The sequence below is a fragment of the Montipora foliosa genome, chromosome 2 (genome assembly GCF_036669935.1).
Source record: "Montipora foliosa isolate CH-2021 chromosome 2, ASM3666993v2, whole genome shotgun sequence".
Lineage (NCBI taxonomy): Eukaryota > Metazoa > Cnidaria > Anthozoa > Scleractinia > Acroporidae > Montipora > Montipora foliosa.
This window is the reverse complement of record NC_090870.1, coordinates 15,770,017-15,782,495: the sequence shown is the minus strand read 5'-3', so window position 1 is coordinate 15,782,495 and position 12,479 is coordinate 15,770,017. Positions and strand designations below refer to the sequence as shown.

General features: G+C 40.0%; 1 protein-coding gene across 2 annotated transcripts in view; it reads left to right on the top strand.

Annotated features, from left to right (window-relative positions):
* Window positions 1-1,271: 1,271 nt before the first annotated feature.
* The window catches only part of LOC137992546 (uncharacterized), a 31,725-nt gene continuing 20,517 nt past the window's right edge, over window positions 1,272-12,479 (top strand). Inside the window, exons 1-3 of one of the 2 annotated variants that reach the window (XM_068837924.1) lie at window positions 1,272-1,459; window positions 6,858-7,073; window positions 7,864-8,025. In XM_068837924.1, coding sequence (XP_068694025.1) covers window positions 1,396-1,459; window positions 6,858-7,073; window positions 7,864-8,025 — 442 coding nt within the window. In that variant the 5' untranslated portion in view covers window positions 1,272-1,395. The remainder of the gene's footprint in view (window positions 1,460-6,857; window positions 7,074-7,863; window positions 8,026-12,479) is intronic. The other variant, XM_068837923.1, reaches the window with a different exon arrangement.

Sequence of the window (12,479 nt, the reverse complement as noted above, 5' to 3'; positions counted from 1 at the left end):
GCGCTACATGACTTTCGACGCCATTGCCGGTTAAGTTTATCATTCTACTGTGTCCACCAGAGAAATCTACGCATTTCCACTACCCTCTCTATCCTAAGAAAATGCGAGCAGAAGGCTCTATATCGTTCTATGCACAAAGATACCACTTAGCAGGGGAGTGACAGGCAAGACTTTTGCCGACATGGAAGAAAAAAAAAAATAACACCGAACAAATGGCTTCCACTTTACGACTGGGTTTGCCAGTAGGCAACCCAGTAATCAGTCATTGTCCCATTCAAAAAATAACTTGGAGGTGACAACCGAATTGTATTGTAATCTAAAACAGGTAGGTTTCGTTCAACTAAATAACTTAAAAACAAACTTTAAACAGACGCGTATTCACTGTGCACAGGTTCAGCATTATTATCTCAAAATTCCAGTGGTCATGTTACGTCGACTCTCTATAAGCCGGACACCTCTCTAAGACGGACAGCTGAGGCCGGTCCCGATGGTGTCCGTCTTAGAGAGAGTTGACTGTAAACTCGTGAAACTGTTTTAATCTTGCAATCAACTATTTCAAATAAAGCCAATAGATCGTTTTCACTGTCACGCAATAAAAAAATAAATCGAAATCCATCCAGTGGAAAAAGTCAAGAATTCGTGATGTTGTAGAAGATAAATGAAGAAGACACTTCTCCAAGCTTTAGGTCTGTGCGTTTCCCCAAACTTCGGATATTCGTCGAAATGTTTCGCGGAAATTTACAGAGCCCAGTATGAAAACGCCATGTTGGTGCACATCTGTGGTGCACCAATATGGCGGCCGGAAAATAGTGTCAACATCTGTTACTTACTTTAGCTATCTAGGCGAGTGATCATCTGTCCTGAACAGACAGCTATTTACCTAAACACTTTTTCTAATGCTTTAAATTCTAAAAGGGCTCAAAACCATGAGATAAATATATATTTCTCAATAAACTCGATTGTCGCCTCGTGTCACTCACCGCTATAACTCAGAAATTCAAAATGCTCTGGTTTCCAAACGAAGCACGCTATTGAGCTTTAAAATTGCAAATGGATACAAATTTACCGCCTCTTATGCCTGATGAGGATAAAAACTTTCGTGGCTCTTTAGTTTTGGATTTTAGAAAATGATGACGTCACGTGAAATTTGCTCGTTTTGCAAGCTTTGACGGACATGCCAATCATTTGTAGGAGTTAGACGTTCCGCTTGTCTTCAATTAGATTCCTTTCCCGCTCGCCGGCCCCAACTCATCTACACCGTATTTACATTACTTAATCTCCATTTTCATCTTTTCTTGTCTTTTCTATGACGTTTGTTTGTTGATCGTGTGAGCTCGTTACATCGTTAAAACAAAATAATTGTTGATGCAAACGGATACTTCAACTTGAGATAAGATGGCTCTTTTCTTTGGGAACCTACTGCTGTTTGTGACGATTTATCGAGTACAAAATGCCCAAGGTATGTTTAATTCAATATATGCTTTCCTTTGAGTCCCAAAAAGCGTGGACTGTGAGAAGACATCGGAGTCTCTATTGATGGTGCACAGTGCCGAAGGAAACTACATGACGAACTTCACATCGGACACGACTTTCACAGACACACAAATTCAATGTATAACTAGATGCTTCTGTGAAGCATACACTGGTTGCCTGTGGTACGTGCTACAGAAAATCAGAAGGCACTGAATTGTGTGGTATTGAAATACAGCATTCCAGTCTCTGAAGAATAACAAATAAAAGAGAAGCGAGAAACATTGGCTTCTGGGCTGACATGTTGGTAATTTTCAAGTTCCCTCACAACTTCTTTTCACCACAAGTGTGCCCTCTGAGCATCTGAAAGCTTTGTAATACTAAACTTCATTGAAGTCAATCCCTGTTTCGCGGGGTTAGTGTTAGGATAGAAGACCAAAACAATAAACCCCTCATAAAAAACAGAAACATCTGACCAAAAATACTATTAACGCTAACAAATGCGAACTCAGCAAGGTACAGATTCTGTTAGCTTGCTTTATGCAAAACAAATACTGATGAAAAAGCAAATAACTATTGAAACACAGTTTTCAGAAAGAGCAGAAGGAAGTTTCCCAGACGGTCGATCGAGAATAAAATATTTACGACATGAAAACAACATTAATTTTGAACCGTGAATATAGAATATAAAAAGTTACGATCAGCGACAAACATTTTGGGAGATTTTTGCTACGTTCAAGTAAATTGCAAAATCGAAAGTGACATGGCCGGAATTCAGCGGGCGCCGTGATTAAGTTACCGCGGCATGTTTACTCGCCAAACAGTGAAGCATCTGTGTCAAATGATGGCAAGAAAGCGGGTTTTTGTAAGTTTCTTTTTCTGTCAAGTCAAAACAAAGATCACAATCGCCCAACTCTTGTTTATGCAAAGTCAAAATTTACTCTCCAAGACGCGCACGACGTTATTTATCACCAGGTAATTCCATCATTTTGGAAATAGCAGCTACTTTATTATTCATCTGCGTCACAAGTTTTCATTGATTTTGGGGCTCATTTTGTTGAAACTCAAGCACGCTTCCAACAGGCCTGTGAACACTTCGTGCTTACTAAAAAACTTCTCCCATATCACATTTGAACCTTAAGCTCGAAAATTCACTACACAACATGATATTATAATTCACAAAGGCAGAAAATACCACAGAATCCTTTTCCAGCGAAATATTTATTGAAACAAACAACATATTTGCTCTTGGAGGCGAAAACCTCTTCCTATTTCATTGCGTGCGTGAAGACAAGAAACTCAATCGTGTCAAATTACCATGTACTTCAGGTAAATGCAGCTCACTTTGATTTCGTCTCGACGGGCGATAGATTGTTGTCGAAGTCCAGTGCTCGTCGCTTTTGAGATTCCTGCCTATTTTATCCAACTGACTTTCTATTATTGAGCTCCATAAGGGTATATTTTGTTTAAGGATCCACTAAAACGCCATTCGCGTTACATGACTTTCGACGCCATTGCAGGCTAAGTTAATGATTCTACTTTGTCCACCAGAGAAATCTACGCATTTCCACTACCCTCTCGATCCTAAGAAAATACTCGCAGAAGGCTCTATCCACAAAGACACCACTTACCAGGGGAGTGACAGGCAAGACTTTTACCGACACGGAAAAAAAAAAAAAAAAACTGAAAAAAAAAAAAAAAGAAGAAAACAAACAAACAAACTAAACGCAGACCTCGACTGGGTTTGCCATGAGGAAACCCAGTAATTAATTAGAATAATTGTTGTTGCCTTTTTTTCTCGCTTGTTTTTGATGTTCCAAACAATCACCTATGGGCGCCGTCAAATATAGCAGGATGATTGCGTAGCCAGTGAATTTAAGAACTTCGCAAGGGCAAATTAAACCCGTTAAGTTTTAACATGTGTGATTCAAACCTTTTTTGTCCAAGCATCTTGAGTTTTCATGCTCATCGAAAAAAAAGCCAGCATTTTCGATAACTTTTTTCCTTTCTAGTTCATGAGATCTAGGAGCTGGTGGCTTACTTAATCCATGCACCCAAAAATGTGTAATTTTACCATTAATGTTTTTCCACTCTTTTCAATTTACCGCTTTATAAATCAAGATATCTAACAACGGCTTAGGCAGGAGGTAGCATCGGTCACAAAAATGCGTTTTTATTCCAAAATTATTACAAGTTTGCCTAGCTCGATACAAATTCATTCATCTCAGCTTTGGTTCTATTTGTGGAATTGACGGTGGTTGAAAATTTCCAATGGCCTTAATTTAACTGAATTCTTTAAGAAAGCTAGTGGCTTTCATTGTCTTATTTTATGAAAACAACGAAAATCAGTGGCAAAAGTGAACGGTCCTTCCTTTAAAACAGTAAAAGGTTATATGAAAAGCCGCAGTTTATGGAAAGGATGGTCACGACAGACTCCCGCACGGCATCCCTGTAGAACAGTAGCGTGAGACCTCTTTCTTAAATAGCGACCAAATAAAATAGTTCTTCTGTTTTAATGCTGATAAGCCTTTCTGGCGTCGTTGCGACGAGCAAATTAAAAAAAATGACATTGTTTCAAAATGACAGCAGTAGGTCTAAAGAATGTGAAGGTGGTCGCTTTTATGAAAGTGCTCTATTTCTCAGCTATTTTAACTAAGTATTATTTATACAATATGTTCAGTGAAGTTCCTTTCAATTAACGTAACTGAACAACCGACCTCCCCACAGGTCGAGCTGGAGTGCCTTTTTTCTTCTTCCTTTTGTTCGACCTCCTCCTTGTTTTTTTTTTCCCTCGAAGTTTATTCATGAATCTGTACTCGTCTTTTATCTCTTGCTGCCACCGACAAAGGAGTTCCCTTGACTCCACAAAGGGCTCAATCGGGAAGAAACTTAATGGTCGTCGTATTAACGGGGTTCCACTGTAATATTACAATTACATTACATGTTTTTACAGAAATGGTTACGGAGATGCGGTGCCCTTATATATAGTTTATTTACTACATTAATGTCAACGAACGATAAGACCACGAGTGATGACTTAGTATCAATGCTAAGAATTTCAAAGTACTTCCACGGAAACTGACGAAACAACAAATCCTGAAACTGAGAACAGAGTTTTGTGACTGAGATTTTTAACTTCCTTACCAATTTTCAAAAAGCGTTGTAAACAAAGATGTAAATCTTATTTTTGTAGGTCCCTCTTCCCCAAACAACAATGCTTGGGCACGGCTGTACTTAAAAAGTTAACTTCGGCCTGACCAACAATATTTGTGAAGTGTTGTTCTATTTTAGGTTATGAGCCTAAATTACGGCAAAGGGAAGGTTTAAATTCTTTGCTTCGAGTTTTGTAGCTGATTCGTAATAAATATCATATATTAACTATTATAATATATTAAACAGTATAAAATTAATGAGTAAATATATATTAAAGAAATCGATAACTGAAGTGGTGAATGAATAATTGATCATTACGCGCTACGGAAGTACGTCAGTGTATCCATTGTAACAACGTGACTTTAAAGTGCACCTAACCCCAAAATATTTTTTTTGCTAAAATGAATCTTTGCAACTGTTCGAAGCGCATTGCGGCCATTTTTTCATTTTTCTAACAAATCCTGGCATTTTATAGGCCTCGAAAGTTGCGAAAATCCAAGCATCTTTTGTTCACGACCGAGTCAGAAGGGGAGTGGGTCTATTCCTGGTTTGACGTCACAATCTACTTTGCATGCATTTTTACAAAGAGTTAATGCAATGTAAATCAGTTTGTGACGTCAAATCAGGAATAGACCCACTCCCCTTCTGACTCGGTCGTGAACAAAAGATGCTTGGATTTTCGCAACTTTCGAGGCCTATAAAATGCCAGGATTTGTTAGAAAAATAAAAAAATGGCCGCAATGCTTTTCAAACAGTTGCATAGATTCATTTTAGCGAAAAAAATATTTTGGGGTTAGGTGCACTTTAACAGACGCTTGTCAATGCGCGTAGTAGATAACAAACTTTTGCTGCTCTTGCTCTGTTTTCCTTTCTAAATTTCTGAGTCTTTATAGACGATGAATATGTACAGTACTTAATCAGGAAATACCCATTGGTTCACCAGGGAAACATGAAGGAAAGGGAACCTACGGTTGATCTCAGTTGCGCAGTAAGCCTATCTTAGGGACTGTGCAATAATTATCAGGAAGTGGGGGGGGGGGGGGGCCTAAAATGAGATACACCAAAGGAAAAATTAGATAGGTCCCCCCCTCCAGCAGCGTCAAGATTAGCTGTGACCCCCCCCCCCCCTTCACGTTCTCCCAAAAATTTGATGTGCCCCCCCCCCCCCCCCCTCTCTAACCCGTACCTTTAGATATTGAAAAACTTGAGAACAGATACCAATATCTTTTATCCGACAACCCTGCTTGTGCAGGAAGGTTTCTCCGAGAGGATTATAAGCCAGCTCCCCATGATGACAGCAACATCAGACGTTGCAAACAAGAGGCAAATGATATCCAGGACAAGCTTAATGCTGTCGTAACCAAGTTGGAAAAACACTGAAGACTGGCCTCAGCTGTTTACACAATTTTAATGCTGAACAACGTCATTCAATAAAGTCTCAAGTCGGTTTAACGTTCTGCATCTTGTAGAAGACCTGGATAGGGTGATGGCTAAATATAAAGCGACATTTCCTATTGGTGCCAAATCTAAAGCATCCAAATCAAGAAAAAAGAAGGAACAGAAGAAAAAAAGGGAGAAGAAGAGGATTGCTGCCTCAGAAAGCCGTAGGACCCGAACCTGTATAATTTTTCGGTCTTTGGGAGGTGAACCCATTGATGACAACTATGAAACAGAAGTATGTGGCATTCCTCAGCTAGAAACTGTAGACCTAGAAACCCTCTCGCTGTTTAAATCAACAAGAGACCTGGCATGTCTGCGGGACCTCTTAAATGCCAAATGTTTTATTGGCAAAGCTCACAACGTGGTTTGTGACTTCTGTGCGTGAGAGATTGTTTCAATCTATCATATGTTGACATTCTAAATAAGTTAAAGCATGTGTTTATGTTGATGCAATATTTAGACATTATGGATAGTCAAAGGCGTGGCATCTGTCTATTTGGAAAATGTTTATTTATTCGTTCTTGAATTTGTGAAATTTAATTAAGACCCCCCCCCCCCCCCCATCAACTTACTTGAGAAATCTAATGTAGAGCCCCACCCCCCTCCTTTCCATTATTTTAACTTAAGGCCCCCCCCTCTGGTTTTAGGGCCCCCCCCCCTCCTGATAATTAGTGCACAGTCCCTTACCGCACTTGTCTTCTGTTGGTGCTTTCCAAAGTAATAACCATGGACCGATTTCTTGGTACTTAAATAATAGACCTAACGTAAATATTACAATTGCTTTCTCGTTTCAGCTAAGGACAAGTTTGGGATCGTTCCGCCATGGCCTGATAACATATACCCGATTGAGTTCACATCTGCCAAAGTTACCTGTGTGGCGTTTGACTCTACGGGGACAAAAACTCCAAAAAGAATAGACTTCGTGAGGAAAAACCAATATGCGGAGTACACAACACTAAAACAGAGTGATAATTTAAAGTTTACAAGCCAAATAGAAATGACAGAACAAGGTTCGTAACTCTTATTAGATTAACTTTCCAAAGAGCCCCAAGAGCATTGGTACATTCGCAGATACCAAAAAAGTACTTCAAAGGATTTGCATTCGTAATCGAGCATAAACAATACAAAAGACAGTTTAGTGAAGATCAGCAAGGATTCTCGGAGGATCCCTTGAATGACTTGAATGGAAGTGGTTTATGATTCGAGTACTTACTTAGCGCCTTCTGCTTCCGTTTGGGCGCCAAAATGAAGTCGCAAAGGACCTGGCGACGAATTAGTCTATTTATATAAAAAAACGTAACGTATTTAAATATTCGCCTTGCATACAATCAACCGATCGACACACCCACAATGTAAAGAGACGTGTTATGAAGTATGGATTGCCCAACAGAATTGTAAGTAGAATTTCGCTGCGAATATTTAAATACGTTACGTTTTTTTTATATAAATAGACTAATTCGTCGCCAGGTCCTTTGCGACTTCATTTTGGCGCCCAAACGGAAGTTCTACTGCACTAGCGCAAATCAGATACGATAGCTTACTTTACATTACCGAGAAGCCTCATCATAATTCTGCTAAGTTTTAGTGAGTTGAGAAAAGCGAAATTCTCGGGTCAAAACAGCATATAGTAGATGAGGGAATTAAAGAACTGAACCGACGAAATTTAAGTGTGATCGAGGATTCTGTCGCGGTCCACGTTGGGGGAAACCGAGATCCATTTGCACGGCGGTAACCCTAATCATTTCCGACGAAGAAAATTCAATACTTTGCTGCAATTTGCATACGAACGTGTTTTTGCAGGTGGAAAGCAATTGAAGAAGCTTTTTGTTACAATGTTCATTAAAAATGTTACCGAGGAAGATGACAGTCAATTCGGATCCCTGGGAAGGTATGAGTGTCACGCTTTTGCAGTTGGTTACCCTTCCCCGAAGAAGCATGGCTTCAGTATCAATGTTATCAGATGTAAGTATGCTTGCGACCTTATAAATCTCCTGAGTTGCTACTTGTAAGACTAGTAACATTCCTGGACCGTGATTGATTGTATACTTACCTTTTTAATGACTTGCGATGATAACATAGGCAGAATTTTGAGCGACACTCCCTCTTTGTCAGTCTATCTATCTGTTACTGCGTAATACAGTAATTTCATTACTGTCCTTTTTTTTTTTTTTTCAACGAAACACTATTTACACCCTTTTCATGACCCAGGCTTCGTTTTTCCTATGAAAGACTCAAAAGATCTTTGATCCTTCTTCTTGTTTTCACCTTCTAACCCCTACTACATCTACAACTTGACAACTACCACCACAGTCTGACAACCGCTCTATTACAAGCGCAATTTTAATTAAAAACTTTACAGCGAAAGAGTAGCCACGTTTTGCTCAAACATTCATGGAAAATCATAGACTCTGATCACTTACAAAAGTAAGCATGCCTTTGACCTTTTCTAAACACAGCGCCATTTCCAGATGTATGTAGAAGCTTTTTACGTGACTCTGTGTGCGAATAATTTAGTGCATCACCACTGTATTGTGTTTTTCACCTCTCCAAATCGACCATTGCATTTTATCATTGAATTTGTCTCTCTTAGATTTTTTTTGTGCATGCACTTGTATTAGTCAATTCCAAGAGCGCCCATACCCGTCCCCCGGGAAATCCCGGGCCATTTGACTTATACCATAAAAAAGTGGTCAAATCCCCCCTTATGTTGACAGTTTACACTGTCAAATGCTCTATCGGTTAGGGCCTTACAAAGCGTCAAATACCCCACCCTCCGTACAAGAAGCAATTTTTACTAAAGTAAAAAGACTTAGAGAACTACTTCAAAAACATTTTTCCGGAGTTAGAGTAGGAAACGTTTCTCATGAAACGTTTCATGAAACGTTTAGAGTCATGAAACGTTTCTCTAAAGGAACGGTGCTGTGTCGACGGTGTGGAGTGAAACACGGAAATTTGGTTTTGTCGACTTGATAAAGAACATTTGTAATCAGACATTCCGAGCGTTAGCTCGTCATTAGAGCGAATTAAGGAATTATTTGTGTTGAATGTAGGAGACGGAGGGAGGAACTTTGCAATTCAATGGGTGAACCTATGGCGATATGATTACACGGATCGATTGATATAATGAAAAGCGTTCATCAAAACCGTATGGAGTTAAGTTGCCTTGTTAAAAAATAAATGTTTGCTTTAGATTTTTTAGGCTTTTTATGTTACCTTGATGTAGTAATAGGCCACAAATAGTCATGATTAGGAATATTGAAATGGCGTGAAATTGGTTTCGACGCGTCTTTGTCATTTCTTCCCACATTTCGAGGAATGACTCAATCTGTTGGTTTTCTCTCTGGTTCACTGTTTTTGCACAGTTTACAGGTTATACAATGTATTTCGAAAAAAGCTAATGATTTTTCGGAGATTTCTGAGGTGTCTTTTGAAGCTGGGTGGAACAAAAAAAGCTGACTGAATTGATAAATAGTTTTTTTATAGTTCCTATCTGCTGCAATGAGAACCAAAATGGAAGCCATGCCACCTACCCAACCTTTTCGTGAGTTATATTGAAAACACCGTTATGGGAAAATGGCTGAGTCTTTGAGCTACAGTAGTTCAGCCTGGCAAAATTACGTTTAACGGTACTTTGATCGAAAAAGATAATTGAGCACTCGGAAGCCTTCGCTTTCGGGGATGACGGTATGAAGGGGTGTATAGAGCTGTGATCTCCTTTGTAATTCTCTCTCTCTCTCTCTCTCTCTCTCTTTAGATTCATGACTGAGTAATTGCTACTCATTTGCCATCGCAAATTTTAATCATGCAAAAAGACTTAAAAATGGTTTTAATCGATAAGTAGCTAATATTTCTACTTTCTTTGTCGCAGCAAAGCTGAATTTGCGATAATGTGCTTTATTGTGAAGTTAATAACGCACCTCTTTCATAACTAACGTAGGAAATACTCAATCTTAGGTACACGCCACAAAAATAATAAATAAAATCTTGATTTTAGCAGATTCTAAAGGTCTTTTAAGAAAAGATAATTGCTACCAAAGACCTCGTCAATCTGAAATATTTTTTACTCTTTGCGAGGTGAATTTCTGAAAAATATCGCGTCTTGAGGTATGAAGTAAACTCGACCTTAAAGTTCAAAATTTTTTTAGAAGGTTCGGAAATGTTTTTCTTTCATAAAAATTATTTTTTAGTCGTTTATAAAGCAATTTTTGCGCATAGGGTTTGCGCTTTGAAAGAGGAATTGCATCCGTTTTCGATTAATTCGATTTATTTGACTTTTTTCCATTTATTCGCAAAAACATATTTTGTAGCAAATACTCACTTTCGTTGCAAATACCCACTTTCAGTTTTCGGCGACAAACTATCAATTTGTGCTTATATGCAATGATTTGATGACAGTTGGCCACATCAGAGGGTCGATCCGAGAAGTAACATGCTTTGAGCTCCCAAAATAATAATATATATTTTTTTGTTTTCCTTCTTTTTTTCGTGTGTAAACATTTTGTCTTTCTCTTTCGTAAACTAGTTTTAAGTCTTACGTTGTTACGTTGGAAGGACCTTTACATGCCCAGCACGTGGTCAGACATGTCTGTACTGCAAAAAGCCAAACCACTTCGCTGACGTCTGCAGATCAAAAACCCGAAGACAACGATTTCACTCTTTGGAATAAGCCGGAAGCCTGACCCTGATATCCCTGCAGTTGTCCACCCCCCAAGGCGTGTGCCAATCAGCCTCAAAGACGACATCAAAAGAGAACTAGATGAGATGGTTAACAATGACATCATAGCAAAGATCAAAAAAGGCGAACCTACACAATGGGTCAACAGACTTGTTTACCACAGCAAGCAGAACGGGAGGTTAAGGCTCTGCCTGGATCCCAAAGACCTCAACGCAGCCATTCAGAGAGAACGTCATGTCACTCCCACCATAGAAGAAATCCTACCAAAGTTAGCTGATGATAAAGTATTTTCTATAGTAGATGCAAAGTGCGGGTACTGGAACGTGGGCTTGCATGAAGAATCTAGTTACCTGACTACATTCAATTCCCCATTTGGTAGATACAGATTCAAGCGCATGCCCTTTGGGCTCAGAATGTCTCAAAATGTCTTCCAGACTAAGATAGACCAAACATTCGAAGGATGCGAAGGCGTCGTAGGGATTGCAGACGACATTGTAGTTTCCGGAAAGACCACAGAGGAACACGACCGCAACATGCACACGATGCTAAAGCGCTGCATAGATACCGAGCTTACGCTAAACCCTGACAAGTGCTGCACGAAGCAAGACAAGATCAAATTCTATGGAGTAATTTGTGGCCAAAATGGTGTCCAGCCATACCCAGGCAAGGTCTGCTTTGAAGCAGATATCTTATCCTACAAACCGCCAGGAACTGCAAACCTTCCTAGTGCTAGCAAACTACATGGGCCCATTTATCCCAAACCTGATCATGAGTACACTGACAGCCCCACTCCGTAAGCGTCTGAAGGAGGACAACTGTTTTAAATGGTGCGCAGCGCGACAAGAGTCTTTTAATAAAATCAAAGACTCTATCAGCAACGAGATGACTCTGACATACCTCGATCCAATGAAAGAAACTATTCTTCAAGTTGATGCTTCCATGAACCAGGCAAAGACATGGAAATCGCTAATGCCTTGTCAAGATTATCACCAGAGAGACAAGACCCTATCCCCGGCATGAACGTCCAAATACACGAGATCTTTCTTCAGTTTAGTAACAGCATGTTTCAGAAGATCAAAGAACAGAGCAGTTTGGACGCAGAGCTCAATGCACTGAAAGAAATGATCCACGGAGGGCCCTACCGGGACGAGCTTTCCACCGCAGAGGGTCATGAAAGCACATCGTATGATCGTTCCCGTCACGCTGCAGAAAGAGATTTTGACAAAACTACACACGCCACACCAAGGAACCGACAGAACCAAGCTGAGCTCTAGAACGTCAATCTACTGGAGGGGCTTGTACAAGGACATAGAAGAAACCACAAAAACATGCGGTACATGTGAAGAGCTCCAGAATAGTCAGCAAAAGGAACCCTAATCACCTCAGAGGTACCCTCAGGGCATGGCACACCATTGGCGCTGATCTCTTTACTCTTGATGGCTCCGAATATCTCGTGGTTGCTGATTATTACTCAAGGTACCCCTTTGTTAGAATTATACCGAGTGGGCAAAGCAACAGCAGAACACAGTGGTCAAAATAATGAGGCAGCTCTTCAGCGAGCAAGGCATCCCGTGGTAGTAAGATCTGACAACGGACCACATTTTGCCGGCCAGGCCTTTGAAGAATTCGCTCGCGACCTCAGTTTTAAGCACATTACAAGCTCCCCCCATTACCCTCGTAGCAATGGGTATATCGAAAGCCAAGTCAAGTCAGTGAAGTCAGCCCTCTTGAAGTCGAAAAT